Genomic DNA, 27926 nt, shown 5'->3' on the forward strand with positions numbered 1-27926 from the left:
TGTCATAGGGACTCGATGTGAGTAGAAGCATGAAGTGTGTGTCCTTTCCTGTCTGGCTTATTTCACTGAGCGTGACGTTTTCAAGGTTCGTCTGTGCTGTAGCTTGTGTCGGGATTTTTTGTCTTTCCTTTTTAAGCTGAACGATATTTTCAAGCTAAATAATACTCAAGTGTGTGGTCCGTACGCATGGGCATCTGGCAGTGGGCCCCAGCTCGCTTCCACCTTTTGGGTATTGTGGATGATGCAGCTGTGAACATAGGTTTGCAAAGATCTGTTCAAGACCCCGTTTTCATTTCTTTTGGGGAAAAACACCCATAAGTGGAACCTTGATGTGAAAGAGCGAATAATAATCTTCACACTCTTCCCTGTAAGACCTAGTGGAAGAGCCGAGAATAGCAGGAAATGAATGTGTCCCTGCCCTCCGCGAGGCTGAATCCTAAATGACAGCGCCAAGTGACGCCCCATCTCATGTGTGCACTGTGGCCTCACGAGAGACAAAGCAGGGTGGCGGGGGGTACTGGTCCCACGGGAGGCGGGAAGTCGTGAGGGTTTAGGCGGTGGGGGCGGCCTGTGGAGTGCAGCGGGTGAGAAGGGGCCCTGGGCTCATGGGGCATAGGTGGGGTGCGGGCACTGCTTTAGGAGGACGGGGGCTGTTTCTCTGTTTCCTGGGTGCTCAAAGTCAGCGTAATTCCTGGACGTCACTATTGAAGAACATCTCTGTCCTTTGCTTCTTTTTTCTCTTTCTCTGATTTCAGGGAACTTCAGATCTGGAGGGTGGCGAGATGTGGGTGCTTCACTAAGTGACAGAGCGGCGTGGGGTGGGAGGGCTTGGCTCTTCCTCCTGGACGAACAGAGGGAGATCTCAGAGGAGGAGCCCTGCTGGAGGTCCAGGGCTCTTTGTGCCTGGATCCATCCCCTGCAGGCTGTCAGCATTATCTTCCCGGCCCAAAGTGGGGTTCCCATCCTGTCGACTCGCTGTGGCCTCTGGGGCGAAATCTCAAGCCTCACCCTTTACCCAAGCCATTCCCCAGCCCTTTCATGGCTACTCACCAGCCCACGCCTCTAGCCCCTCTGCTGGAGTCCCACTTTGCTTCTAGCTGTAAAATCTTCTTTGATTCTTTGCCCTGGAAAACTCCTGTGCGTTCTTCAACACCCAATTCAGACTTCCTGCCCCTCAGTCAAGCCTTCTGGTAATGACTCCCTTACATAGTTAGTTGTACATTGTGCTCCGCAGCCCTTTGCAAGACATAGCCAGGGTGAAATGTCCAGGCCCAGGCAGTTATTATGCCTTCCCTGTTTTCTCTGCTGACAACTCCCTTCCTCTTGGGTCCACCCGAGAGGAAGCACGTGTGGATGCCATCAGAGGCATAGGTGCCATCTTTCATACCTGGCACAAGAGAACAGCCAGGCTGGGGTTGGGTAGCATTTCAGCTGGGCTGTGAGCAGTGCCTTCCAGAGCTGCTGGCTTCCCCCTCAAGGAAAGCACACTGATGTGGTTTGTATGCAGCTGTGTCCCTAGGCAGGCCACAGCGTGTGGATGCTGAAATGTCTGCGTGAGTGTGGAGATACGTTTCTCAGCTGCATTAGAAAAACACATCATGAGGCTTGGCCGTGGCTGGGAAACACATCTGCACCAACATCTGCTTCCTAATTACTGCTTTAGATGGGAAAAACATCCCTTAATTTTCCCCAGTAGATTGCAAGCATATTTTATCTTGAAAAATCAAGAAAAGCCTATTTTTTGTCACTTGAAAGAATTGCGGACAAGATGGTATTTGAAAGTGTTGATGTTTCTTTCCTATTAGAAAAGTCTAACACATTGTGACGATCTGTATTGAGCTCAACTCAGTATCACTCCACACTCCATGTGCCCCTATCTGTCCTACGCTTCAGCTGCTGGCTCCAGAAGGGTCCCAAGCTGACCAGGGCTCCAGGACATCCTCTCCCCGCCTTGGGCCTCAGGTTAGCACAGGAGCCAGCTGCTTTTGCTAGAAAGAGCCGGTTGGTGAATATTTTAGGCTTTGCGTGTCACATGGACTCTGTCATAACAACTCAACTGCCATGGTAGTGCCAAAGCAGCCACAGACAGTATGTAAATCAGAGTGTAGCTGTGTTCCAATAAAACTTTATTTACAAAACAGGCAGTGGGCCGATTTGGCTTGCAGGCCATCATTCGCTAAGCCTTGGAATAGAAGGCTGCATCTGCTCCTCTCCTCCACCTGTCTGATTGATGGATCCCCCTCCCCAGGGCTGCATGGCTTCTCCTGCAGCCAGGGGGCCTCTGGAGGCAGTGTGGAGAGCTGTCCAACTCCCGCCTGTGTGTGCCCCCTCTTCTGCCTGGGTGGAAGTACCTTAGCTGGCCCCCCTGGTTTTGACTCCTGGCCTTGCATGACCTCCAGGAACCAGTGGGCAGGTCACAGGCTGTGGGCTTGTTGGCCCCTTGACCTCTGGCTACAGTGTGAGTCGGAATGGCAGCGGGTGGTCTCGGATCCAGCTTCGCGAATCCCTCTTACTCCTCCTCGGGGTTCAGCATGTCTTCAGTCTCCTCCCTCGTTCCCTTCCCAGACTCTTTGGAGTGTCTTACTAATGTAGTTAAAGAAGCTGGTCCAATCCGCACCTCGTGTGATTCCAGGAGAGGCCCAGCTTCATGTCTGCGTCTTCGGTAAGTGCCAGGGAGGAATGCAGACCCCCCACCTCTGTCCCACAGGCACTGCGCATTGTACTTGACCCAAAGCTTCTCTCCTGCCTTTGTCACCAGCTGGACACCTTGCTGTACTCACTCCCCGTCGTCTACACATGTGCGAGGCATGTGGTTGCATGAGAGCGGGCACCGTGCAGGCAGCAGAAACCACTCTGGCAACTGTAAGCAGAAAGGGTGCCTTACAGGGCACACACACAGGGCATGCAGGGAGTAGTGTTGAACAATAGGCTGTCCAGGGGTGGGACAATCAGGACAGGATTCAAGGAAAGGAGTCAGGAGGCAGCCTTCGGGAAGTGGCGCGGTCACGCAAAGAAGGCTGAAGGTCTGGATCTCATCGGCTAGACCATTGCCTTGCTGTGCTGTGTTGGACCAGCCTGTCGCCTCTCTAGGGCCCTGAATTACCTCATCTGTAATGTGGGGATGATTATACTGAATTTACAGCGTTGCTAAGAGGCTAAAAATAGAAAACAAATCTATGCTAATACAGTATTCGTGGAACATAGTGGATGCTCAGTAAATAGTGGCTGTGATGATAGTAGTGGTGGTGGTGATGAAGGTGGTAATGATGGTGATGGTGATGATGAAGGCAGTGATGATGGTGGCACTGATGAAGGTGGTGATGATGGTGGTTGATAGTGATGATGGTGATGGTGAAGGTGGTGATGGTGATGATGGTGGTGGTTGATGGTTGTGGTGGTGGTAGTGATGGTGATCAAGGTGATAGTGCTGATGGTGGTCATGGTGACTGACGGTGCTGATGGTGGTCATGGTGACAGTGATAGTGTTGATGGTTGTGGTGGTGGTGATGATAATCAAGGTGATGGTGCTGATAGTGGTCATAGTGACAGTGATGGTGGTGGTGGTGTGGGTGGTCATGGCGATGGTTGTGGTTGATAGTGATGGTGGTGGTGGTGATGGTAATCATGGTTATGGTGGTTGATAGTGATGATGGTGATAGTGAAGATGGTGGTGGCAGTGGTGGTGATGGTAATCATAGTGATGGTGATGATGGTAATCAAGGTGATGGTGATGATGGTCATGGTGACAGTGATGGTGATGATGATGGTGGTTGATAGTGATGGCGCTGATGGTGGTGGTGAGGTTGGTCATGGTGATAGTGATGGTCATGGTGATGGTGATGATGGCGGTGGTTGATAGTGATGATGGTGATGGTGATGGCAATGTAGCAGAATAAATGAGGTTTGTAACTGATCTGTAACCTTCATATTGGAATTACCCCAAGAACGTGTGTATAGGACAGATGCCAGGCTTCCAACCCATAACTCAGAATCCCAGTGATGCTGAGAAATCTGCGGAGCAGCAGCTGGCTCCACTGTGAGACAGCACTGGCATACCAGACTCCATGCTCACTAAGGTCTCTTTCCATTCTGCCTTCACAGAGCATGGCCAAAGTCACTGTGGCATCTAATGGTGGCTTGACAGGTCTCCTCCCTGAACATGGCCTGTGGTCACCAAACACAGTCATGGTGGCAGTGGTGGTGTTCCCTTGTGGAGCTGGGGAACTTGCCACACAAAGGAATTCTATTTGTCTTCCCTAGATTTTCAGATTCTTCCAGTCTCTTTGAATGAGTCTTATAGCCCTTGAGCTTTTCTGCTACAGACACTGGGGGTCAGGGTGGAGTCTTCTGTTGTCTAGGACTGTGTCACGCATGACTGGGTATTTAGGATTCACAGCTTCTGGGTGCTAAATACCAGGAGTGTCCTTCACTCAGTGTGCCATGGAGAGTACTTTTGTACATCACCCCTCCCTCTTTCTACTTGTAGATTAAGTCACGGTACTAATGATGATGGCAATGCTGATGATGATAGTGACAGTGATCATGTTGATGGTGAGTGATGGCAGGTGATGACAGTGGTGATGATTGTGATGACGGTGATGATGATGGTGATGGTGGTGATGATGCTGGTGGTGATATGGATGGTGATGGTGGTGATAGTGGTAGTGGTGGTGGTGATGGTGGTGAGGATGGTGGTGATAGTGGTAGTGATGATGGTCATATTGATGGTGAATGATGCAGGTGATGGTGATACGGATGGTGATAGTGATGATGGTCATGTTGATGGTGAGTGATGGTAGTAGTGGTGATGGTGGCGATGGTGATGATGGTCATATTGATGGTGAATCATGCAGGTAATGGTGATGATGATGGCGGTGAGGATGGTGGTGATGGTGATAGTGATCAGATGATATGGATGGTGATGGTGGTGGTGGTGATGGTGATGGTGGTAGTGGTGGTGGTTATGGTGGTGAGGACGATGGTGATGGTGATAGTGACGATGGTCATATTGATGGTGAGTGATGCAGGTGATGGTGATGATGGTGTTGCTGGTGATACAGATGGTGATGGTGATAGTCGTAGTGGTGGTGGTGATGATGGCAATGGTGATAGTGACAATGGTCATACTGATGGTGAGTGGTGGTGGTAGTGGTGATGTTGATGCTGTGATGGTGATGGTGATGATGGCGATGGTGATAGTGACAATGGTCATACTGATGGTGAGTGGTGGTGGTGGTGGTAGTGGTGTTGATGCTGTGATACTGGTGGTGGTGGTGGTGATGATGATGGCAATGGTGATAGCGATGATGGTCATATTGATGGTGACTGATGTGGGTGTTAGTGATGATGATGATGATGGTGATGATGATGATGATGCTATTGATGATATTGATGATATTCCTGTAACAAGCCTCTCCTTATTAAATCTAAAAGCACCCAGGTGTATGGATTGTTACATGTGTTTATCAGTTTTAGGCAGGCCTTACCACCTCCACACTTGAAATAAAATACACTGTGATCGGAATATTCTCTCTTCTTTTATGAAATCACCTAATTAGGGCTTTGAGTGTAAGCATCAAATTGTGTCTAATCTGTCAACCCTTCACCTCATTCTGGCCTTCTGGGAGCTCCAGAGGGAGGGGAGCAGCCTGGGGTTCATTTTTCTGCCCTGGATGATGAAGGAGTAAAGAAAGTTTTAAATATCAGAGGTGACTAGGCTAGGCAAATTTGTTTGGAAGGTAAAAAATAAAATAAAATAAAAAACAGCCTGCCTCTCTGGTTCCAGTGCGAGCCAAGGTAGGAAGACACGGTGTTTTCTGTTTGCATCTGTGCCCTTGCTGGTGTCATGTGGAGCACCTGTCTGCTCTGTGGGATCTCCCGCGGGGCCATCATGGGGTGACAGCCCCCTGAGCATTGGGCATTGCGGGTGTGGGTCTCGCTGAATGTAGACAGCACCCACACGCCCTTTCCTTCGCCTCCTCCAACTCTTGTGGGTGGCTTGGTTGGCTTTCCCATTACACAGGTCAGAAGATCCAGGAGTGGTCAAAGCCTGCCCTGTTAGTGAATGTGGAAACCAGGCTTCCAACCCAAATCCTGTGGACGCATGCCTGTAACCCTCTGATTGGGGAAGGGGACCTCTGCCGGGCACAGGCCAGGCAGAAGCACCCTGCCCTTGGTACTGAGGGGCATACTCATACTTACCCTGGCCCTTACTTAGTGGCACAGCTCTTCAAAGGGGAAGGCTGGTCTGGGGGACCAGGTTCTAGCCCTGCTCTGATGACACCAGCATCCCAGCCCCTTCCCCATTTTACTCATGCAGACATCTTAGTAGTTCTTACATTTATGGTGATGATGGTGGTGGTTGATACATTTATGGCTGCCCAAACCGCCTTATTTCAAAAGATAATTTAGCATGAAAACAAACTCCTGACTTACAATTTGGAGTATGCAGTAATTTGTGTCTATGACATTTAAGTGAAAAAAGTCTCGGTGCTGTTGAAAGGAAGTGGCCTCATGGGACCTGGAGTTCCCCAGTTAACATCCTAACTGCAGCACTGTCTGTGTGCCTGTGGACCCATCTGCCACCAGGTTTCTGCTGCTGACCTACGCCTTCTCTCTCTCCATGCCCATTTGCTTATGAAGACACTCCACCCACTTCTGTGTCCAGAGGCTCCCTTGTATTCACGTGCCCCCCACCTTCCCCCCTCACTGCTCATCTCCCCAGTAGAGTTCTACACCCCCCTACCACCTTCCCCACTCACTGCACACCTCCCCGGGAGAGTTCTACACCCCCCAACCTTCCCCACTCACTGCACACCTCCCCGGGAGAGTTCTACACCCCACAACCTTCCCCACTCACTGCACACCTCCCCGGGAGAGTTCTACACCCCCCAACCTTCCCCACTCACTGCACACCTCCCCGGGAGAGTTCTACACACACTCCCCCCTACCTTCCCCACTCACTGCTCATCTCCCCTCCACTCTCCTCCTCTCCCCTCCTTACTCTGTCACCCAGGCTGGAGTGCAGTGGAACAATCACAGCTCACTGCAGCCTCAACCTCTTGGGCTCAAGGGATCCTCCCACCTCAGCCTCCTTAGTAGCTGGGACTACAGGCAGGCACCACCACTCCTGGCTAATTTTTTTTTTTTTTCTGAGACAGAGTCTGGCTCTGTCACCCAGGCTGGAGTGCATTGGCATGGTCTCGACTCACTGCAACCTCCACCTCCCAGGCTCAAGTGATTCTCCTGCCTCAGCTTCCCAAGTAGCTTGGATTACAGGTGCACACCACTGTGCCCAGCTAATTTTTGTATTTTTAGTAGAGATGGGGTTTCACCATGTTGGCCAGGATGGTCTCAATCTCTTGACCTCGTGATCCACCCGCCTCAGCCCCCCAAAGTGCTGGGATTATAGGTGTGAGCCACTGCACCCAGCCTAATTTTTTTTCATTTTATGTAGAGATGGGGTCTTGCCTTGTTGCCCAGGCTGGATTCAAACTCCTGAACTCAAGCAGTCCTCCCACCTCAGCCTTCCAAAGTGTGAAATTGTAAGTGTGAGCCACTATGCCCAGCCTATAATAGGGAATTGTCAGGGAAAGTTCTTAATGAGAAGTAAGAGGAGTTGGGAAGAGCGTCCCCAGGCTCCTCCCTTCTGAATTCCGATTCACCAGGCCGCTCTCAGCCATCTGGGTTTTGTCGGTGCTGGGTGGTTCTTCCAGACCACTGGGCCAGCGTGCAGTTAGAGCCCAGAGCAAACGGGTGAACAGCACCCCCGGGGGCCAGCCCTCATGTCCCCACTGATGCCTACTCCCTGGGGTCCCTCCGCCCTTGCTTCTCTCTTTCCTGCCTCCAGACAGGAACTGGCGGAACGGCCTCATCCCGCCCTCCTGGCCCTGTGGTCTCGGAGACTCTTCCTCATTTCCTTTGTCTCTCTTATCAAAGCAAAAAGCAAACTGTTTGCTCACTGTAGCCTGATAATACTGTGATTTTAACGAAGACTTTGGGCTGGGTGCAGTGACTCACACCTGTAATCTCAGTACTTTGGGAGGCCGAGGTGGACAGATCACTTGAGCCCAGGAGATCGAGACCAGCCTGGGCAACATGGTGAAACCCCGTCTCTACAGAAAATACAAAAATTAGCCAGGCGTAGTGGTGCGTGCCTGTAGTCCCAGCTACTTGAGAGGCTGAGGTGGAGGACCACTTGAGACTGGGAGGTGGAGGTTGCAGTGAGCACCAGAGCAAGACCGTGTCTCAAGGAAAAAAAAAAAGACTCTCTGGGTTGGAAATAACAGGACCCCTCTGGGGGTGATTTGAAGGGAAATTTTGGACTCACAGTCAGGATGCAGGGCAAGTCTTGCAGCTGGGCAGAGGGAGGAAGGGCTAGATCAGGACTGGAAAAGCCAGGGACCAGGCCAGTGCCCTCCACTGTCTGCCTCATCCCAGTGGAGAAGGCCGCGTTCTGTGCACCTCTCTAAATGCTGGTCACCCTCAGAAACTGACGTTCCCAGTTTCTAGGTGATACCCCAAAGGGGCCATGTGGCTGGGACCCGGAGGGACTGTCCACATGGGTGGGCCCCTCCCCTGGGGGTCAGGGGTCACTTTCCAGGGAAAGGGCATTGCTGGGGGTGGAAGGAGGGAGACCCCCACCTGTGTCAGTGACGTTGCATCAGGCTCGTTAGGCTGCCACCAAGCCCGGTGCCCCTACTTTACAAAGGAAAGAGGCAGAACCACTCGAAAGCTGCTCTCCGAGTGCTGGAGCTGGTTGTCACCCCGCGCTCCCTGTCACTCGCCTACCTGGGGCCTGAGGATCCTTGTTAACATGTCCACCGTGAGGGCATCCTGCCAGCCTGGTCGTGTCTATGAACTTGTTACTGCGTTGGGGAGACACAGGTCTACTGTATGAAAACCGGGGTGGGCACCCTTTTTTCTGTAAAGACCCAGAGAATAAATACTTCAGGCTCTGCAGTCACAGAAGGCATGCGGGGGAGTGGATGTGGTCGCATCCCCATAAGACGTTATTCACAAAATGAGATGTGCAGGATTCAGCCAAGGGCCGTCGTTTGCAATCCTAAAATGAAATACCCAGGCCCGACGTCTTGACCTGTGCCTCCCATGGTGTGGACCCCAGGCACAGCAGAACCAATGCCTGGCCTTTCTGGTGTGTGTTTGTTTTGAGACGGAGTCGCTGTCTGCCACCAGGCTGGAGTGCGATGGCGTGATCTCGGCTCACTGCAAACTCCGCCTCCCAGGTTCAAGCGATTCCCCTGCCTCAGCCTCCTGAGTAGCTGGGACTACAGGTGCACACCACCACGCCCGGCTAATTTTTTGTATTTTAATAGAGGCGAGATTTCACCATGTTGGCCAAGATGGTCTCAAACTCCTGACCTCAGGTGATCCGCCCGCCTTGGCCTCCCAAAGTGCTGGGATTACAGGCATGAGCCACCGCGCCCGGCCAGTGTTTCTGTTTTTTAAACTCTGGATTTAATTGTACCCCAAACATGAAAGGTTTGTTTGCTGATCACAGTTACATCTTTGAGAATTCCCTTAAATATGTTTTCCTGTACTCAAAGCAACACACGTTTATGGCAGTGATTAGGAGAGTTTATCTCAGCATAAAACCTGGAATCCACATTTGTGTTTTTCCAGGGGTTTCCCACCCCAAAACCCCGTGCAGAGTGTCACCCCGAACTGGTTGCTGCACGGTCTTGTAGACTCACACGTGGGTTGGAAACACCATGGACTCCTAGCGGCTCCTTTCCTTGTGTTGGCTTTTTCTCAGCTCAGCCTCCATCTGCAGTGTTCTTCAGGCCTCACACACGGCTTTGCTGGCTCTCCTTTCCCCGCTGCCCCGTGAGCCTCAGGCTGACAGCTTCATGGGCATCTGTCCCTCCCCTGCTGACATGTGTGGTCCTCATACTGAGAGGCGACAGAGGCTGCCCCAACTTCTTGCTTCCCGGGAGTGGGCGAGCATCTTTATTGAAACCTGCTGGGCTGTCCCCGAGTCCGAGGACAACTTCCAGGGACGAGACCCTGAATAGCATAGGGCTTAGCGTCCACTTGAGGCCTGACGGGCTGGGGCTGGGGGGTGGGCTTGGGGAGTGAAGTGCGATTCATACAGGAAACTCAGGCTTAGCATCCAAGTGTTTTGGGAGGCTGAACCGGACAGATCTTTTGAGCCCAGGAGTTTGAGACTAGCCTGGGCAATATAGTGAGAACCCGTCTCTACAAAAAAACTAACTGGGTGTGGTGGCACATGCTTGTCGTTCCAGCTACTCAGGAGACTGAGGTGGGGAGAATCACTTGAGCCCAAGAGACAAAGGTTGCAGTGAGCCAAGATTGCACCACTGCACTCTAGCCTTGGCGACAGAGCGAGACTAGGTCTCAAAAAATAAAAATAAAATGGCAAAAGATTCCTTCTGTTCTCTCTCTAATCCCTTTTCCTTTCACGAAAGTAAATACTGTTAACTGGTACGTATCCTTCCAGACATAGTCTCGGCTTTTCTATAATAAAGACTTTAAGCCTTTATTAGTTTTTCTTGCAGCCTTTAAAATGTAAATGAAATCAGGCAATATTATTGGTTTGTTTTTGTTTGTTTTTTGTTTTGACATGAAGTCTTACTCTGTTGCCCAGGCTGGAGTGCAATGGTGTGATCTCGGCTCACTGCAACCTCCGCCTCCCGGGTTCAAGTGATTCTCCTGCCTCAGCCTCCCGAGTAGCTGGGATTACAGGCACCCGCCATCATGCCTGGCTGATTTTTGTATTTTTGTAGAGATGGGGTTTCACCATGCTGGCCAGACTGGTCTTGAACTCCTGACCTCAGGTGATTTGCCCACCTTGGCCTCTCAAAAGTTCTGGGATTACAGGTGTGAGCCCCCGCACCTGGCCAATATTATTGTTTTGAGACTTGCCTTTTTTATTCAGAAGTTTCTGGATATGTTCCTTGTCAGTTTATAGTCATCTGCCTTGTTGTGTCCTGAGACTGCCGAGTTAAAGAATGTTCTAGAATACATCCGCACTTCCCCTATTTTAGAACATGTATGCTATCTGCAGATTTTCTTTTCTTCTCTTCTTTTTCTCTTCCTTCCTTTCTTTCTTTCTGTATTTTACTGAAGATATTTCACTTGTTACATATTTTATACACATGTGCAAGACTTTCTGTAGAATATAGTCTTTAAAAGTGAAATTGGCCATAGGGTTTTTTTTTTTAATTTATGTGAGTTTATGTTTCCCTCGTTTTCCGTGGGCTTGAGCCTCTGGGCAGATTTCTTTGTAGAATGTCTGTGCTAGCATTTACAAACAGGTTTCTCCTTTTCTCTCTGCAGGACAGCTGTGCAAGAGTGCTTCTGTTTCGAGGCGGAAATAAGGAATTGAAAAACTACAACAGCCAGACTCCATTTCAGGTAAACGTGTTCTCAGCGTCAGGATCCACGTGTGAGTCACCGTGGGTGAGGGCCGTGCATTTCCGCGGTCGCATTTGTATGTGTGACAGGAGGCCAGCTCGCTTTGTTGCAGACGTTTTCTTATTCGGAGGCTGCCCCGGACGCCTCCCTCTCTTAGTGAGAAGCTGCCGCCCTGTCTCAGTGTGCCTGCTCGCACTGGCTCCTTCCTGTTAGAGCACGTGGCACGGAGAACGTGGACATGGGTGTGGCAGTCAGCATCAGAAAGGCAGCAAACATCTACGTGCCTCCAGTCGTACAGCTGCCGGGAGATGCTGGCTCTGCTGCCCGTCCATCCAGTGGGGCAAACTTCCTGAGGATTGCACAGGAGGGGTCTGCCTTCCATTGGCACCCCCACGGGGTCCGCTGTCCCAGAATGGAGGGAGAACAACCCCAGCCAAGCGTTGGCCAGGGTGTTCTGTGGTGGAATGCACAAACCCAGGTCCTAAACTTTTATAAAAAATTGTGGTAAAATACATAAAACACATTTAACATTTGAAGCATTTTAAAGTGTACACTTTAGTGGCATTAAGTATGTCCTGATGCTGTGCAAAACCGTCCCCACTGTCTAACTAAGAACTTATCACCCCCAAAAGGAAATTCTATACGCACCAACCAGCCACTCCCCACTCCCCCTCCCCTGGCCCCTAGAAAACTGTGCATGACTTTCCATCTCTATGAATTTGCCTATTCTGGACGCGTGATATGAATGAAGTCATACAATAGATGACATTTTGCTTCTGGCTTCTGTCACTCAGCGTCATGCCTTCGTGGCTCACCTGCACTATGACCTGTGTCCATGCTCCACTCCTGTTCATGGCTGGGTAATATGCTGTTGCACAGATATGGAGCTTGTCTACTTTTGATGCAACAGTTCAGGGTGAAAATAAAATCCTTTTAGCTAAATCCTCATTCTTTTTTAGCTAAACGAGTTGTAGAAATGCTTTTTGATGTTATACACCATCACGTCCACTTGAACTGAAAATGGACATTTCCACGATTCTCCTCATTTGGAAATAATTTGTGCATCTTATTGCCCTGAGAAAACTTTAGTTTAGAATTGGCTTCTACGAATGATTTTACTAATACTCTTCTTAGACATTCCTAATATATACAAGTTTGTTGTGATAAAAACGAAGGAGTTCAGTCCAACAACTGGGCCCAGATGTTTCATAGGCACTATAGTATTAGTCCTCTCTCATGCTGTTAATAAAGGCATATCTGACACTGGGTAGTTCACAGAGGAAACAGGTTTAATTGACTCACAGTTCAGCATGACTCAGGAGACCTCAGGAATCTCATAATCATGGCAGAATGGAAAGCAGACACGTCCTTCTTCACATGGTGGCATTGAGGACAAGTGCCAAGCAAAAGGGGGAAAAGTCTTTTAGAAAACCATCAGATCTCATGAACTCACTCACTATCATGAGAAAAGCAGCTTGAGGGTAACCGCCTCCATGATTCAGTTCCCTCCCACTGGGCCCCTCCTACAACACAGGATTATGGGAACCACAAGATGAGATTCGGGTAGGGACATATTCAAACCGTATCAGCCATTAGGGAGTTTACTTAACTCTTCAGTCATGGTGGGCCTGGATTTTGGTTTTGAATCTGGCAGTTCGCAAATGTCTAATGTAAAGTGGGTTGTTGAACGGGGTCCCTGGTTTGCTGATGGATCCGCAGAGATTACAGTAACACAGGAAAATGTCCCCTTTCCAGTGGTGAATGTGAGGAGGCTGTGGGGTTCTTTGATTTCATGGTGTGACTGTGTCTGCCCCTTTGGGGTTAACTGTGCATTAGTGGACTTGTTTTAAAAATTATCTTTTGGGTTGGGTGTGGTGGCTCATGCCCGTAATCTCAGCACTTTGGGAGGCCAAGGCAGGTGGATCATGAGGTCAGGAGTTCAGGATCAGCCTGGCCAAGATGGTGAAACCCTGTCTCTACTAAAAATACAAAACTTAGCCAGTGCAGTGGCTGACACCTGCAATCCCAGCTACTTGGGAGGCTGAGGCAGGAGAATTGCTTGAACCTGGGAGGCGGAGGTTTGCAGTGAGCCAAGATCGCACCACTGCACTCTAGCTTGGGCCACAGAGCCAGACTCCGTCTCAAAAACAAAAGAAAATTGTTTTTGGCCATTAAATAATATAGTCTGTTGGTCCTTTCTTTTAAAAAAGACCAGAAAACTATTTCTGACTCTCCTCGGCGGTAGCTTACAGCTGCCACACGGAGCTCCAGGAAAATGAGTCTTCCATGGCACCCAGGATAAAAGGTCCATGTGGGTGGCCTGCCCCCTCCCTGTCAGTCACCATTAGTGCCCTGCCACCACTGGCAGTGACCACCTGAGATGGGGATGCCGTTGTTACATGAGTCCTGGTAGGATGCTTAGTATACCCTCATGGCAGCAAAACTGCACCAGCACAAATCTGTGCCGTCTGTCTCTATTTTGCTAAGGACGATCAATCAGTGCCACAAATGATTCCCAAAGAAAGTGATGCACACTGCCACGGAACTGATGAGACTCCGAACACCATAGACATTGCTCAGGTAACTGGTGGAATGAGGTCTCCGCCAATTTACTTGTCCCCATGGGCCCTGGCAATGCCGGTCAGGAGCCAGCTTCCTCCTCCTCACCTTCCTGCCTTGTGTTTTACTAATACAGAGACTGGATTTACTCTGTGGATCTTTGCCCATAAAATATCCCCAGCTTTTATTTTTCATTCACAATTGTTCTCCCAATTATGATAAATGAATCATTTAATACTGAGTTTGTGGGAGAAATGATGGCTGGCTGCACCATTTAAAAGGGATCAAATATGTTCATCTGGAAAGTGCTGATGATATAAAAAGTGCTCAGAAAGGCAAGTTTTTATTTTTTGTTTCTGGCTTTTCAGACACTTTGAACTAGAGTTCTTTTTTTTTTTTAATTGTACCTTAAGTTCTGGGGTACATGTGCAGATCTTTCAGGATTGTTGCATAGGTACACACATGCCATGGTGGTTTGCTGTCTCCATCCCCCTGTCACCTACATCAGACATTTCTTCTGGTGTTATCCCTCCCCAACCTCCCCATCCCCCACTGTCCCTCCCCTAGCCCCCCATCCCTCAACATACCCCAATGTGTGATATTCCCCTCCCTGTGCCCATGTGTTCTCATTGTTCAACACTTGCCTATGAGTGAGAACATGCGTTGTCTGGTTTTCTGTTTTTGTGTTAGTTTGCTCAGAATGATGGTTTCCAGATTCATCCATGTCCCTACAAAGGACATGAACTCATCATTTTTTATGATTGCATAGTATTCCATGGTGTATATGTGCCACATTTTCTTTGTCCAGTCTATCATTGATGGGCATTTGGGTTGGTTCCAGGTCTTTGCTACTGTAAACAGCACTGCAGTGAACATACATGTGCACATGTCTTTTTAATAGAGTGATTTATAATACTTTGGATATATACCCAGTAATCGTAATGATGATGGTAATGGTGATGGTGATGGTGTTGGTCATGATGATGGTAATGCTGATGGTGGTCATGGTGTTGGTGATGTTGATGGTGGTGATGGTGATCATGATGGTAATGTTGATGGTGATGGTGGTCATGATGGTGGTAATGTTGATGGTGATAATGGTGGTCATGATGGTGGTAATGTTGATGGTGATGGTGGTGGTCATGATGCTGGTCATGATGGTGATAATGTTGATGGTGATAATGGTGGTCATGATGGTGGTAATGCTGATGGTGATGGTGGTCATGATGGTGGTAATGTTGATAGTGATGGTGGTGGTCGTGATGTAATGTTGATGGTGATGGTGGTTATGATGACGGTACTGTTAATGGTGATGGTGGTTATGATGGTAATTTTGATGGTGATGGTGGTGGTCATGATGATGGTAATGGTGATAATGGTGGTCATGATGATGGTAATGTTGATAGTGATGGTGGTGGTCATGATGATGGTAATGGTGATAATGGTGGTCATGATGATGATAATGTTGATGGTGATGGTGGTCATGGTGGTGGTAATGTTGATGGTGATGATGGTGGTCATGATGATGGTAATGTTGATAGTGACTGGTGGTCATGATGATGGTAAATTGATGGTGATAGTGTTAGTCATGATGATGGTAATGTTGATGGTTATGGTGGTTATGATGGTAATGTTGATAGTGATGGTAGTGGTCATGATGATGGTAATGATGGTGGTTATGATGATGATGTTGATGGTGATGGTGGTCATGATGGTGTTAATGTTGATGTTGATGGTGTTGGTCATGATGATGGTAATGTTGATGTGATGATGGTGGTCGTGATGATGGTAGTGTTTTTAGTGATGGTGGTGGTGATGGTGATAATAGTGATGATTTTGATGATGGCCATGATTATGGTGATTAAGATACTGAAAATGATAGTGATGATGATAGTGATGAATTTTCCATTTGCACAGAGTTTTAAAGTTCACAAATGCTTTTCTACATGTTCTTGTTTAATGTTCAACCCAATGAGGTAGGCTTTTTAAATCTCTGATTTATGGGATAAATGGAAATCTAGAGAGACAGATGGTGAGAATTCCAAAATTAGTGGTAAGTCAGCAGTCCCCAGGCCTTCTGACTTCCAATCCCGGGCTCTGGGATTTACTGTGAGGAAGAGCCTTCTTTCTGATAGGCACTTCTCTTGCAACCAGCTGTGAAATGAAGATCATCAGGGACCCTTTGCTTTCTGGATTGCTCAGTCCAAGATAGCAAGCTTCCTGATTCTGAAGACAAAGAGAAACAGAAAGGATAGAAGTCTAAACAGTAGAAGGCCCAAACCAAGGAGGGGGTACAGCAAGGGAGAGAGGCAGGAATGGGCTCTGTGTGATGGGTAGTTTGATATGTCAGCTTGGCTATGCTCTAGTACCCAGTTAACTACTCAGATGCTGATGTAGGGGTTGCCGTGAAGGTGTTCTGTGGATATGATTAACGTCAACAATCACTTGACTTTAAGTAAAGATATAGCCTCCACTGTGTGGGTGGGCCTTATCCAAGTTTTTGGAGGCCTTAAGAGCAAAACCTGAAGTTTCTCAGAGAAGAAGGAATTCTGCCCTAATACTGCAGCATCAACTCCTGCCTGAGTTTCCAGCCTGCTGCCCTGTCCTGTGGATTTTGAGCTTGTCAGCTTCCACAATCATTTAAACGAATTCCTTAAACTAAATCTCTTTACAGACATACATACACATACACACACATGTAAAGTATACACATACACAATGTATATATGTATACATGTTACAAATATATGTGTAAATATGTATCTATTTGCGTGTGTGTGTATATTCACACACATACATGCGCACACACACACACATCCCCTGGGTCTGTGTCTCTGGAGAGCCCTGGCCGATGCATGGGAGGACTGATTGGAGGAGTTGTTCCTGACTCCCCGCAGCTGCATTCTGAAAGGGGCTCATACTGTTTTTTGGATGCAGGGACTTGGGCACCTGGCATTGTAATTTTGGAGAGGGCAGCCTTCTCCCCACGTGCTGCCTTTCTGTTGGTCTCCAGGCCATATCTAGCACTTGCCAACCAGACGTCCAGAAGCAAAGAAAGTGTGGAGAAAATCAGGAAAAAAGGCAGTGGCAATGAGAAATGTTCAGAACAGCTCAATCTTAAAATGGCCCAATTTTAATGTGGGCAGAGAAGGACGAGGACGAAATGGGAGGGAAAAGACAAAGAAGGCCTTGACATGGATGTCTTTCTGATGAACGACAGGGTGCCTGGTGGCTTCGGTACCTTTTGGTGCCTGGTAGCACCCTGTCCAGTCCTGTGCTGAGCCCTTGCCATGTGGTCCCATGAAGCAGGATCTCCTGTGGTCTCCTGTAGGTGAACAGCCCAGGTCACACAGCTCCTAAAGGGACGGTGAATGGGGCACAGGCTGCTGGATGCCAGACCCTGTGTTCTTCCTTAACCCTTAACACTGCACACAGGAGGAGGAGGACAAAAGCCAAAACCAGGAATGAGGAGCTGGATTTCCACTTCTCTGGCAATTAGGTGATGGATCCCAGCATCGCCACAGGCCAAGCCGGTGATGGCAGAGGCCCAGGAATGCCGCTGGCAGTGGTTCTGTGTCATCTTGCTCTCTTCACTCGAGGATTCCAGGCAAAGCATTTTTGGACGTGACCTGTCCCCAGTGCATTCACCTGGGGAGGACCTAGCCCATGAACGTGAGCGTGGATCTCCCGAAATGTCAGAGCCTGGCTTGCCCTCCAGGCCCTTCGTCTGATTTCCTCTGGCACAGAGCTCCAAATTGAGTTTCCACAGTTAGCAGTTTAGCCAGAGCAGGATGAGTAAATTTTCTCATGCCACGTGTAGCAGTGGCTGCCAGAGCACTTTGCCAGTGGCTGTGCACTCTGCAGTTCCTCTGATGGTGCTGTTGGAGGCAACTGCATGGGGGAGGGACGGCCACTGATGAAGGCCACCTGACCCCATGGGTAACACGGTTTTGGCGTTAAACACTTCTCAGAAACCAACGTAATCTACTCAACGAACCCTTCTCTTTTCCATTCCCTCCAGCTGGCTTTCTGAATTTCTCTCCTTGTTAAATGAGCCCCAAACAAGACCGTTTGGTTGTGCCTTCCTTATTTTGTGGAAATCCACGTGGATGTGGGAATAAGGTCATGGCGTTTCCTCACAGGACCTTCCTCTTCCCTGATGAACGCCATGGGCAGGGTCCCAGGACACCCCTGCTGTGATTGCAACTTCTATGAGCTGATGTTGGTAAATTGTAAAGTTCATGTAAGACTGTCTATTAGACATGTGTGTGTGCGTGCACGTGCACACACACACACACACACACAAGGTGCTTCTGGAGGTGCGCATGCCTGTCCACAGGTGGGAGCTGGCCGAGCCTCATCACCGCCAGCAGCATCGTGGCCTGTGGACCCCTCATTGACTGGGGTCAGTTGGGGGGTCCTCCCTCTCTACCACCACCGTGTAGACTCCGCTGCACCCCACCCATGAGCGGTTGGACTATGATGGGCCTTTGACCCAAAGCCTACTCTCCACTGGCCCATCAGCTCTCCTGGCCCCAAGCGGCCTGACTCTGTTCCTAAACCAAGTGCCCATTCTGTGTGTTGGCGGGTGTGCCGACAGGGAGGGGAGAAGCAGGAGCAGCACCGCGGGGTTTGATCACTTGGGAAATGCCAAGGATTCTTGGAGCTCTGTGCCAGAAACAATTTCAGCTCACTGCAACCTCTCCATCCTGAGTTCAAAGCAATTCTCCTGCCTTGGCCTCCTGAGTAGTTAGGATTACAGGTGCCTGCCACCATGCCTAGCTATATTTTTTTTATTTATTTTAATTTTTTGTAGAGACAGAGTTTCACCATATTGGCCAGGCTGTTCTTGAACTCTTGACCTCGTGAGCTGCCTGCCTCGGCCTCCCAAAGTGCTGGGATTACAGGTGTGATCCACCACGCCCAGCCCAAATTTTTTATATATATGTATATATACACGTATATATACATATATATATATACACACGTATATATACGTATATATATATGTGTGTATACATATATAAACATATATATATATGATTGTATATATATGATACGTATATATATGATTGTAAGTTACAGTAACATGGGGCACAGCAAAGGCTGTTAGTCTGGAAAGAACGTGGTGTGTCTTCGGGAAATGAGGTGGTACCCAAGGGGGGCTCGTAGCCAGGCTTCTGTCAGACACCACCTGGCAGGGCAGGGGGAGGAGTGTAGCATGGGTGTGCTGGGCTAAACAAGGGTCCCGAAAAATGTCAGGTCCTGATCCCTGTAACTCATGAATGGGACCTTGTGTGACAGATAAAGTGAAGGGTCCAGACATGGAGGCGTTATTCTGGATCGTCGGGGGGTCTTAGTCTGCTTGTGTGTACCGAGATTACATGGGGAGAGGAAGCGGGGCGGGGAGGGGCCAGGCGCTTCCTAACAACCAGCTCACAGTGGGAACTCAGAGCCAGAACGGTTCGTATTTCACATCTACTTGATTGGATGGAGGGGTGCTGAGAGGGCTGGTGGGGCATTGTTTCTGGGTGTGTCTGTGAGGGTGTTGGCATGGGAGATGAACGATTGAGTCAGTGGGCTGGGAGAGGAAGATCCACCCTCAGTGTGGGCGGGCACTGTCCAGTTGGCTGCTGGCATGGCGGGAACAAAGCAGGTGGCGGCAGGAGGGGTGGCCTTGCCTGCTGGATCTCCTGGGTCTCCCGGCTTCCTTCTTCCTCCCCTGCTGGATGCTTCCATCCACGGCTGACCTTGGACATCAGACTGAAAGTCGTTTGGCCTCTGGACTCTGGGACCTACACCAGTGTCTTGCCGAGGACTCTCAGTCCTTTGGCTGCAGATTGAAGGCTGCACTGACGGCTTCCCTGGTTTTGAGACTTTCAGACTTGAACTGGACCACTACCTGCTCCCCTGTTCCCCAGCTTTAGACGGCCTGTTGTGGGACTTCGCCTTGTGATCGTGTGAGCCAGTTCTCCCTAACAAAACTCCCTTTCCTGTGTAAATAGATCCTGTTAGATTTGTTCCTCTGGAGAGCCCTGATTTAGTGCACCCACCTTGGGGGAAGGGCATTGATCTGTTCGTGAGGGATCCACCCCCATGACCCAGACACCTCCCACTCACCCCCACTCCCGACATGACCACACTGGGGATTACATTTCAATGTGAGGTTTGGAAGGCTCCAGTGTCCAAGCTGGGTGAGCCATTGTCATCACCAAGGTCCTCCTAAGAGGACACACACAGGGAACGGGGCTGCGTGAAGGTGCAGACAGTGGGGGTGGGACAGGGGTTAGGGGCAGAGATCAGATGGTGCAGCCCAGAGTCAGGAGGCTGGGAAGGACCCTCCCCCAGAGCCTTCCCGGGGAGCGTGGATCTGATGACGCCTCAGGCTGAAGTGATGCTGTTTTGGACTCTGGCTTCTAGGACCTCAGGGAAGGTTGTTGCTTGAAGCCACCTCGTTTGTAATCATTTGTTCCTGCAGCCACAGAAAGCAACTCCTAGAGACCACTGGTGGGTGTCAGTGGTGAGCTCCCGCACTCCTGCTGCTCAGGCCCCCCGGCCCACACGAAGCCAGGGTCGCCCTGCCATCCACGTCCCCCCAAGTGCCACCCTGAAGCAGCCTCACCTTTCCATGAAAATTGTCAGCAGCTTGGGCGCGTCTCTGCTGTTTGCCACCAACGAAAGCCACATAGAAAAGCCACGGCGTGGGCGCCAACATGAGAACAGTCTCTGCATTGAGACGGGTGGTAGCTCCATAGCCACCCAGAGACAGCATTTTGCACTTGCTTGGTGATTTGATAAAATCCCATTTATTTGAACAAGACAGCCAAGTAGCTAGACAGCTTGCGTCTATCCACTTTAAAAGCGGAGGGAGCCCATGCAGCCGAGAGTTGGCAAAGGACCGCGGTTTCCACCATGCATCCTTGGACGGGTTTTGTGTTGTGTCCAACACCATTTCTATGAACAAGATGGAACGCGTTTCCAGAATTCTCTTCCTGGTTCTCAGTCACCCAAGAAGATGGGTTATTTCGGGTCTGCATTTACTGAGGCACAAGGCCTCGGCCCAGAGGAAACCAGCATGATCTCAGCCACAGATCTGGCCAGAGGGTGCAGCAGGGGCCTGGCATTCCCGTCCGCAGAGCCTGGGTTCAAATCCAGCCTGGGTTTCTTCTCAGCTGGTGCCCTTGGTCAGGCCACTTAGGATTTACTCAAAAGTTTCCGAATGCTCCTGTACTGAGTCGAAGCGTTTGCCCCGTAAATTCATGTCTATCTAGGACCTGTGGAGGTGACGTTGTTTGGAACTAGGGCCTTTGCAGATGTCACTGAGTTAAGATGAGGTCACACTGGATTGGAGAGGCCCTAATCTTGAAAGAAAAGAGTGTAGAGACAGATGCACACGGGATAGAACGCCATGTGAAGATGGAGGCTGAGATTGGAGGGGTGTGGCCGCAAGCCAAGGAGTGCTCTTGAAGCTGGAAGAGGCTTCGGGGCGGGCAGCCCTGCCAACCCCTGGAATGCAGACTGCTGGCCTCCAGAACTGTGAGAGGATAAACTTCCTTTGTTTCAACCACTGCTTCATGGCGGCGCAGTGCAGCAGCCAGGGAAAATGAATGCAGCTCTTCTCTGCTTCTTGGAAATGGGGCTAATTACTGTAGTGAAGGGAGCGTCCAGAGGTCTGGGTGGCATCACGTAGGTGCTGTGGTCTTAATGTACTCTCAGATTCATGTGTTGGCCGGGCGAGGTGGCTTGTGCCTATAATTCCAGCACTTTGGGAGGCCTAGGCAGTCAGGTCACTTGAGGCCAGGAGTTCAAGACCAGCCTGGCCAACATGGCAAAACCTTGTCTCTACTAAACACACACACACACACACACACACACACACACACACACATTAGCTGGGCAAGGTGGCATGCACTTGTAATCCCAGCTACTTGGGAGGCTGAGGCATGAGAATCACTTGAACCTGGGAGGCAGAGGTTGCAGCGAGCAGAGATCACACCATGCACTCTAGCCCAGTGACAGAGCGAGACCCTGTCTGAGAGAAAAAAAAAAAAAAAGTTCTGTTGAAATTGAATCTCTGGTGTGGCAGCACAAAGAGGTGGGGCCTTTTGGAGGTGATTACATCATGAGGGTGGAGCCCCCTTGATGGGATTTGTGCCCTCGTAGTACAGAAGGCTGAAGGCAGGAAGGGCACAGTGGCTCACACCTGTAATCCCAGCACTTTGGGAGGCCGAGGCAGGTGGATCACCTGAGGTCGGGAGTTCGAGACCAGCCTGGTCAACATAGTGAAACCCTTATCTACTAAAAATACAAAAATTAGCTGGGCATGGTGGTGCACACCTATAATCCCAGCTACTTGGGGGGCTGAGGCAGGAGAATCACTTGAACCCCGGTGGCAGAGGTTGCGCTGAGATTGGCACCATTGCCTTCCAGTCTGGGCAACAAGAGTGAAACTCCATCTCAAAAAAGACTGAAAGCAACTGCCTTGACTTTCTGCCCATGAGGACACAGCAAGAGCCCCCATCTGTGCAGCGGGGAGCAGCCCTCCCCAGGGACCGCACCTGCCAGCGTCTTGACCTTGGACTCCAGCCACCAGAGCTGTGGATTTCTGCCATTTATAATCCGCCCAGCGTCAGGTGTTTTGGCACAGAGGTCCGAACTCACTAAGACGCAGGTGGAGGGGTCAGACAGTGCCTCACGTCTGGGGATGCTGTCATCAGCGTCAACCACACCATAGAAACAGGCCAAACTTGGAAGCCCAGAGACGCTGGTGCAGGCCGTGGGGACCCAAGGAGGCCTGCAGCATGGGCCAGGGCAGTGACAGCGTAGGTGCGGGACAGGGACTTCCGTCCATGGCAGGAGTAGGTGGCCGTGTCCAGCCAGCTCTCCATGTTCCCTGCAAACACTCCAACCATGAGGCTTGGTGCCCTGGTCTGGAGCCTGGGTCACCCTGTGAGCTCCCGGTGGCTAGGCAGCTGGCAGAGCCAGAAAACCTGGCTGGTGCCAACTCTGGGATTCTGGTCTGTCTCACATTTCCTTCTCTTGGTGTGGAGGGAGGGTGAGCAGTGGAGCCCAAGAGTGAAGATGTCTCCCCACACACCAGGCGGAGTCTCTGAGCTCGTGCAGCCCGGGGTCTGGGGAGAGTTTGCCAAGATGATGCTCCCCGGAGGAGCTGCTTGCCAGGCAGAGCGCCAGGCCTGGGGACATTGCTGTGTGCACGGGTTCTTCCCCCACTTTCACCCCTGCTGCCTGTGTTCTGTGGGCGGAGCCGGGAGGGGTGGTGCTAAAGCGCTTGCAGACTGAAGGAGGGAGAATCAGCTTTGATTTTAGCCTTTTCTATCCCACATGTGAGTGACCAAGCAGATCAATATTTTTATTTCTTTTCCCTTCTTCTTTTGGCGTGTTTATATGGTGTATTTAGAAGCAGCTGGTTGACAGGGAGCTGGGCACTGGCTGGTACCTGCCGTGCGTCTTGTGATCCGTCAGCCTCCTGCAGGGCAGGTAGTGAGTCCGGGGCGGGCCCAGCTCTCATCTGGTAGATAGGATGAGCCGTAGTGGAAAGGTCACTGCCGGCTGTCTGGAGGGTGGATCTGACCCAAGAGAGCTTGACTGTAACCTGCCTAGATGTTTTTTTTGTTTGTTTGTTTGTTTGTTTTTTGAGAGACGGAGTTTTGTTCTCGTTGGCCCAGGCTGGAGTGCAGTGGTGAGATCTCGGCTCACTGCAATCTCCGCCTCCCAAGTTCAGGCGACTCTCCTGGCTCAGCCTCCCCAGTAGTAGCTGGGATTGCAGGTATGTGCCACCTCGCCCAGCTGATTTTGTATTGTGGGGTTTCTCCATGTTGGCCAGGCTGGTCTCGAACTCCCGACCTCAGGTGATCTGCCTGCCTCAGCTTCCCAAAGTGCTGGGATTACAGGCGTGAGCCACTGCACCCAGCCCCAGGTATTAAAATTTTAAATTATTTTTAACTTAAAAAAAATTAAATGAGTTACTGGTGTTTAAACCTCCAGGAATTTCATTTAAAAATTCAGCTTTCCAACTTCTCTTGAACAATTAGGAAACATGGCCCCACCCAGGCAGCTTCTGCGTGTGTGGATGTCTGGCGGGGGTCAGGAGTGTGGTCCCTCTGGGAAGGCCGTGCTCTCCAGCCTGCCACAGTCCCCACCACTCCCTGTAGCCCACCCCGGCTCACCTCCTCCACATTGCAGCGCTGTGGCCCTGCTGAGGGCATGCAGTTGGCGGAGTCAGTCATTTAGAAGTAGCTTCTTTTAAAAGTTCTTCTGAGTCTTATTTGGGATTCAGACTCTGTGTTCCCATAGAAACAGGGAAGTGGAAGTTGTATTTCTAGATTAGGGCGTAGAAACCTGGGTAACCCACAATGTGGCTGATGTTCTGTGCATATCTATGATGAAGAGTCATCAGGGATCAAACTCGTTACGTCCACCAGGACATACACAGTTTCACATGAGAGCCACGTTGTCTTCTAGGTGCGGGGACACCTCAGTGAGCCACAGTGCACTCTGCTCTCTGGGAGTGCACGTTAGATCATGAACAAGTACGCAGAGGAACGTGCAACATGCGGGGGTTGGTAAGGGACAGGAAGAAAAACAAAGAACCGTGGGGGTGGAGTGACACGGGGCTGGCCACGCGCAAGCCAGGCTCCTTCACACTGGGAGCCGAGGGCCGCCTCTGCGACGTATGGGGCAGAGACCAAGCAAAGAGGAAGGAAGGAGTGGGCCCTCGGGATGTCTGAGGGAAAGGCATCTCAGAGAGTGGGGTTGGCATGTGCCAAGGCCCTGGGGTCAGCACCTGCCTGGGGTGTGTGGGAAGCTGGCCAGCTGCAGAGGTAGAGGTGGGATGGGGCCCACACCAGCGGTGGGAAATGAGACCACAGAGGGCCACGTTGCTGGGCGAGGACTTTGGATTTTACTCTCAGGAAGATGTGCAGTGCCAGTAGTGCAGAAGAGAACTCTAAAATGGAATTCAGTCCGTGCATCCATCACCCACCCAGATGCCAACCTCATGAAGCATCATGAAGATGCTGAGTGAGGCATCTGGATTCAGCAGAATATTCTAGAGCTCCCTGTCCAGTCCGGTAACCACAGAAGGCATGTGGCTATTTACACGTAACTATAATTTTTAAAATGTAGAGTTCAGGCCAGGCACAGTGGCCCATGCCTGTAATCCCAGCATTTTGAGAGGCCGACGTAGGCGGATCACCTGACGTCAAGAGGTCAAGACCAGCCTAGCCAACGTGGTGAAATCCCATCTCTACTAACAATACAAAAATTAGCCAGGCATGGTGGTGGTGGGTGCCTGTAATTCCAGCTACTTGGAAGGCTGAGACAGTAGAATTGCTTGAACTCTGGAAGCGGAGGCTGCAGTGAGCCAAGATTGGGCCAGCGCACTTCAGCCTGGGTGACAGAGCGAGACTTCATCTCAAAAAAAAAAAGTAGATTTCAGTTCCTCAGCCACGTTTGCCGTGTTCCAGACACTCAGCAGCCAGACCTGCTGCCCGGTGTTCTGGAAATTGATGGGTCCTTAGTCCAGAATGCTGGCCTTGTCCCCTGACATCTGGGTGCTGCAGGGCTGCCCTCTAACCTTTGAACAGCATGAGTGTGTGTATGTTGGAGCGGTCTACAAATCTGATACACGATTTGTACCAGATTGGGGTCAGCACAGGGAGGTTTTCCAAGTCAGCTGGTGAATTGAGCAAGCCTGGGGAAGGCTGGCTGGTGGAGAGGGAGGCTGTGCAGGAGATGACTTGAGGTCACCTTCACTCCCCTCAAGAGCTGAAGATGGAAGAAGTAGGAGAGCAGCTATGTGGGCTCCTTGTGGGAGGGAGGAAGGGTGAGTCTCCCAGCGCTTCCCCGATAACTTCCCACTCAGGGGTGCTGCAGCCCCAGGCACCTGCAGCTTGCTAACCAGTGTCTCAGGAGTCTAAAGTGATTCTGTAGTCTCTCTAAGCAAAGCCACCTGAGGCCAGCCCCGTCCACGTGCCCTGATGCACTCAGGCGAGTCTGTGGCCGGAAGGTACCTGCTGGTGGAGGCGCTCCACAGCTTAGTGGTGCTAAAGGCCTGGCAGGCACGCAGCCCTGGGTTCCCCTGTGTGAAAATGAAGATGTGGTTGTGGTGACTTGGCAGCCTGGAGGAAACCATCCCTGACGGCAGCAGGAAAGGCTGGAAGCCATTGGAGCCCAGGGTGTTGGAGGCCTGGCCCTTCCGAGTGAGGCTGTCGGCCTGGCTGTAAACAGGGCCTTGGAAGAACTGCAATTAGGCCTGGCGTGGGGGGCTCTCTGATCTCAGCAGCCTGCTCTCTTCACCTCCTCCCTCTGCTCCAGCCACTCAGGCCTCCGCTTTTGCTGTTAATTGAGCACAGGAAGCACCCCCTGGCCCCAGGGCCTTTGCACTGCTGTGGACTCTGACTAGAACACTTCCTCCAAGGATCTTATGGTTCATCTCCCCGGCGAAGCGCCCCGAGGGATGTCCTCCTGTTGACAAGAGCCACCCGCATACAATGTCCATTCCCGGTTCAAGTGCCTAGAGTAGAAGATGGAGTCGGGAGGCTGAGGATCACCTGCCATTAAAGGAAAGCTGTCATCTCAAAGGCAGACACGAAACCAGCAGAACTAAATACTCCAGGCAGAAACCAAGACAGTTTGGGGAACAGAGAGAATTTCCAAAGGAGATACTGTGCCTGATATCTGTTAGGCGCGTCACTCGTGTAAAGAGACCACCAGGCAGGCTTTGTGCGAGCAACATGGCTGTTTATTCACCCAGGTGCTGGTGGGCTGAGTCCGAAAAGAGAGTCAGCGGAGGGCAGTGGGTTAGGAGTTAGTTTTATAGGTTGGGCAAGTGGTCAGTTAAAGGTGGTTGTCTATTTTAGAGAGGGGAAGGGCGTCACGGGGTGCATGGTCACAAGGGCAGGGGTCATCTATTACAAACAGGCATGAGCATAAGGGTGGGGGTTATCAGTTGCAAGCAGAGGTGAAGGTGAGGTAAATTACATAGAGACAAGGGTGGAGGTCTTGAGAAACCAGCATCTGGGGGGAGCAATTCCACAAGACTGAGCAGTAATAGTGGTTGCAGGTTGCTGGTTGCAGGGGGAGAGCAATTCGTTGAGGCAGGAACAAGTTGTTTCACTTCTTCCTGTGGCCACCTGGTTACTTGTGGTCACTTCAGAACTTTCCGGCTCCTGGGGACCATCCAGAGGTGTGTGTGGGGGTCACCAAGGCTGTAATGGCCAGGCTTGGACTTGGAGGCCTGACAGTATCCTCAATGCAATAAGAGAAGATAATAGCATCTGTGAAGCAAGGAGCATCGGAGAGACTCTGGAAGATCAGTGATGATCACCAAAAACAGGATAGCGGCCATGCTGAAGATGAAGGCAAGGAGGCGGAAGACAGCCCTGGAACTCCAGCAGGTGTACTCCAGGAGTCACATGCAGGTTCCGCATCCAAATAGTGAGGGAAAAATGAACGAAGAGATCATCCAGGACAAAGCCGCCGAGCAGATGGATGTGAGATTCCCTGTTGAAAGGCACCTGGTGTGAGAAGATACCCCCAGCCAGGATGGGGTCCCTAAGAGCTCAGAGCTCAGGGAATACAAACAGAAATGCAGTCCTAACAGTTTCAAGAGAGAAAAGTGAAGTTGTGAGTAGAGTATCTGGGGTCTGACATCTCAGCAGCCGTGTGGGAAGCGCAGTGGGAAAAGCCTTTCAAACCAGTGTTCTCGCAAATCAAGGAGAGGGTCCCAGAGGCGTCTCAGATGCACGTGCTCTCGAACCGCCCTCTCCTGTGCTGCCTTCTCAGGAAGCTGCTGGAGAGGAGCTTCACCCAGAGAGGGAGTGAGCCAGGGGACAGGAAGACCTGGACGGGGGGCCCTGGCGGTGGGCAGAGCCCAGGCCTGGCCTGAGATGAGTGTGGAGCGTTGGCCTAGGTGGGCACAGGAGGGCAGATGGCTCTTGGAGGAGGTG

The 27926-nt window shown here is 50.7% G+C and overlaps 1 protein-coding gene across 3 annotated transcripts in view; it reads left to right on the plus strand.

The window, feature by feature from the left end:
* The window catches only part of SHANK2 (SH3 and multiple ankyrin repeat domains 2), a 648778-nt gene that overhangs the window by 138438 nt on the left and 482414 nt on the right, over nucleotides 1–27926 (plus strand). For all 3 annotated transcript variants that reach the window (XM_064370277.1, XM_064370276.1, XM_064370278.1), the window contains exon 9: nucleotides 11320–11397. In XM_064370277.1, the coding sequence (XP_064226347.1) occupies nucleotides 11320–11397 (78 nt within the window). The remainder of the gene's footprint in view (nucleotides 1–11319; nucleotides 11398–27926) is intronic.

Source organism: Aotus nancymaae, unplaced genomic scaffold, assembly GCF_030222135.1.
Source record: "Aotus nancymaae isolate 86718 unplaced genomic scaffold, 86718_ANA_hifiasm-v0.15.2.pri h1tg000106l, whole genome shotgun sequence".
Classification (NCBI taxonomy): domain Eukaryota; kingdom Metazoa; phylum Chordata; class Mammalia; order Primates; family Aotidae; genus Aotus; species Aotus nancymaae.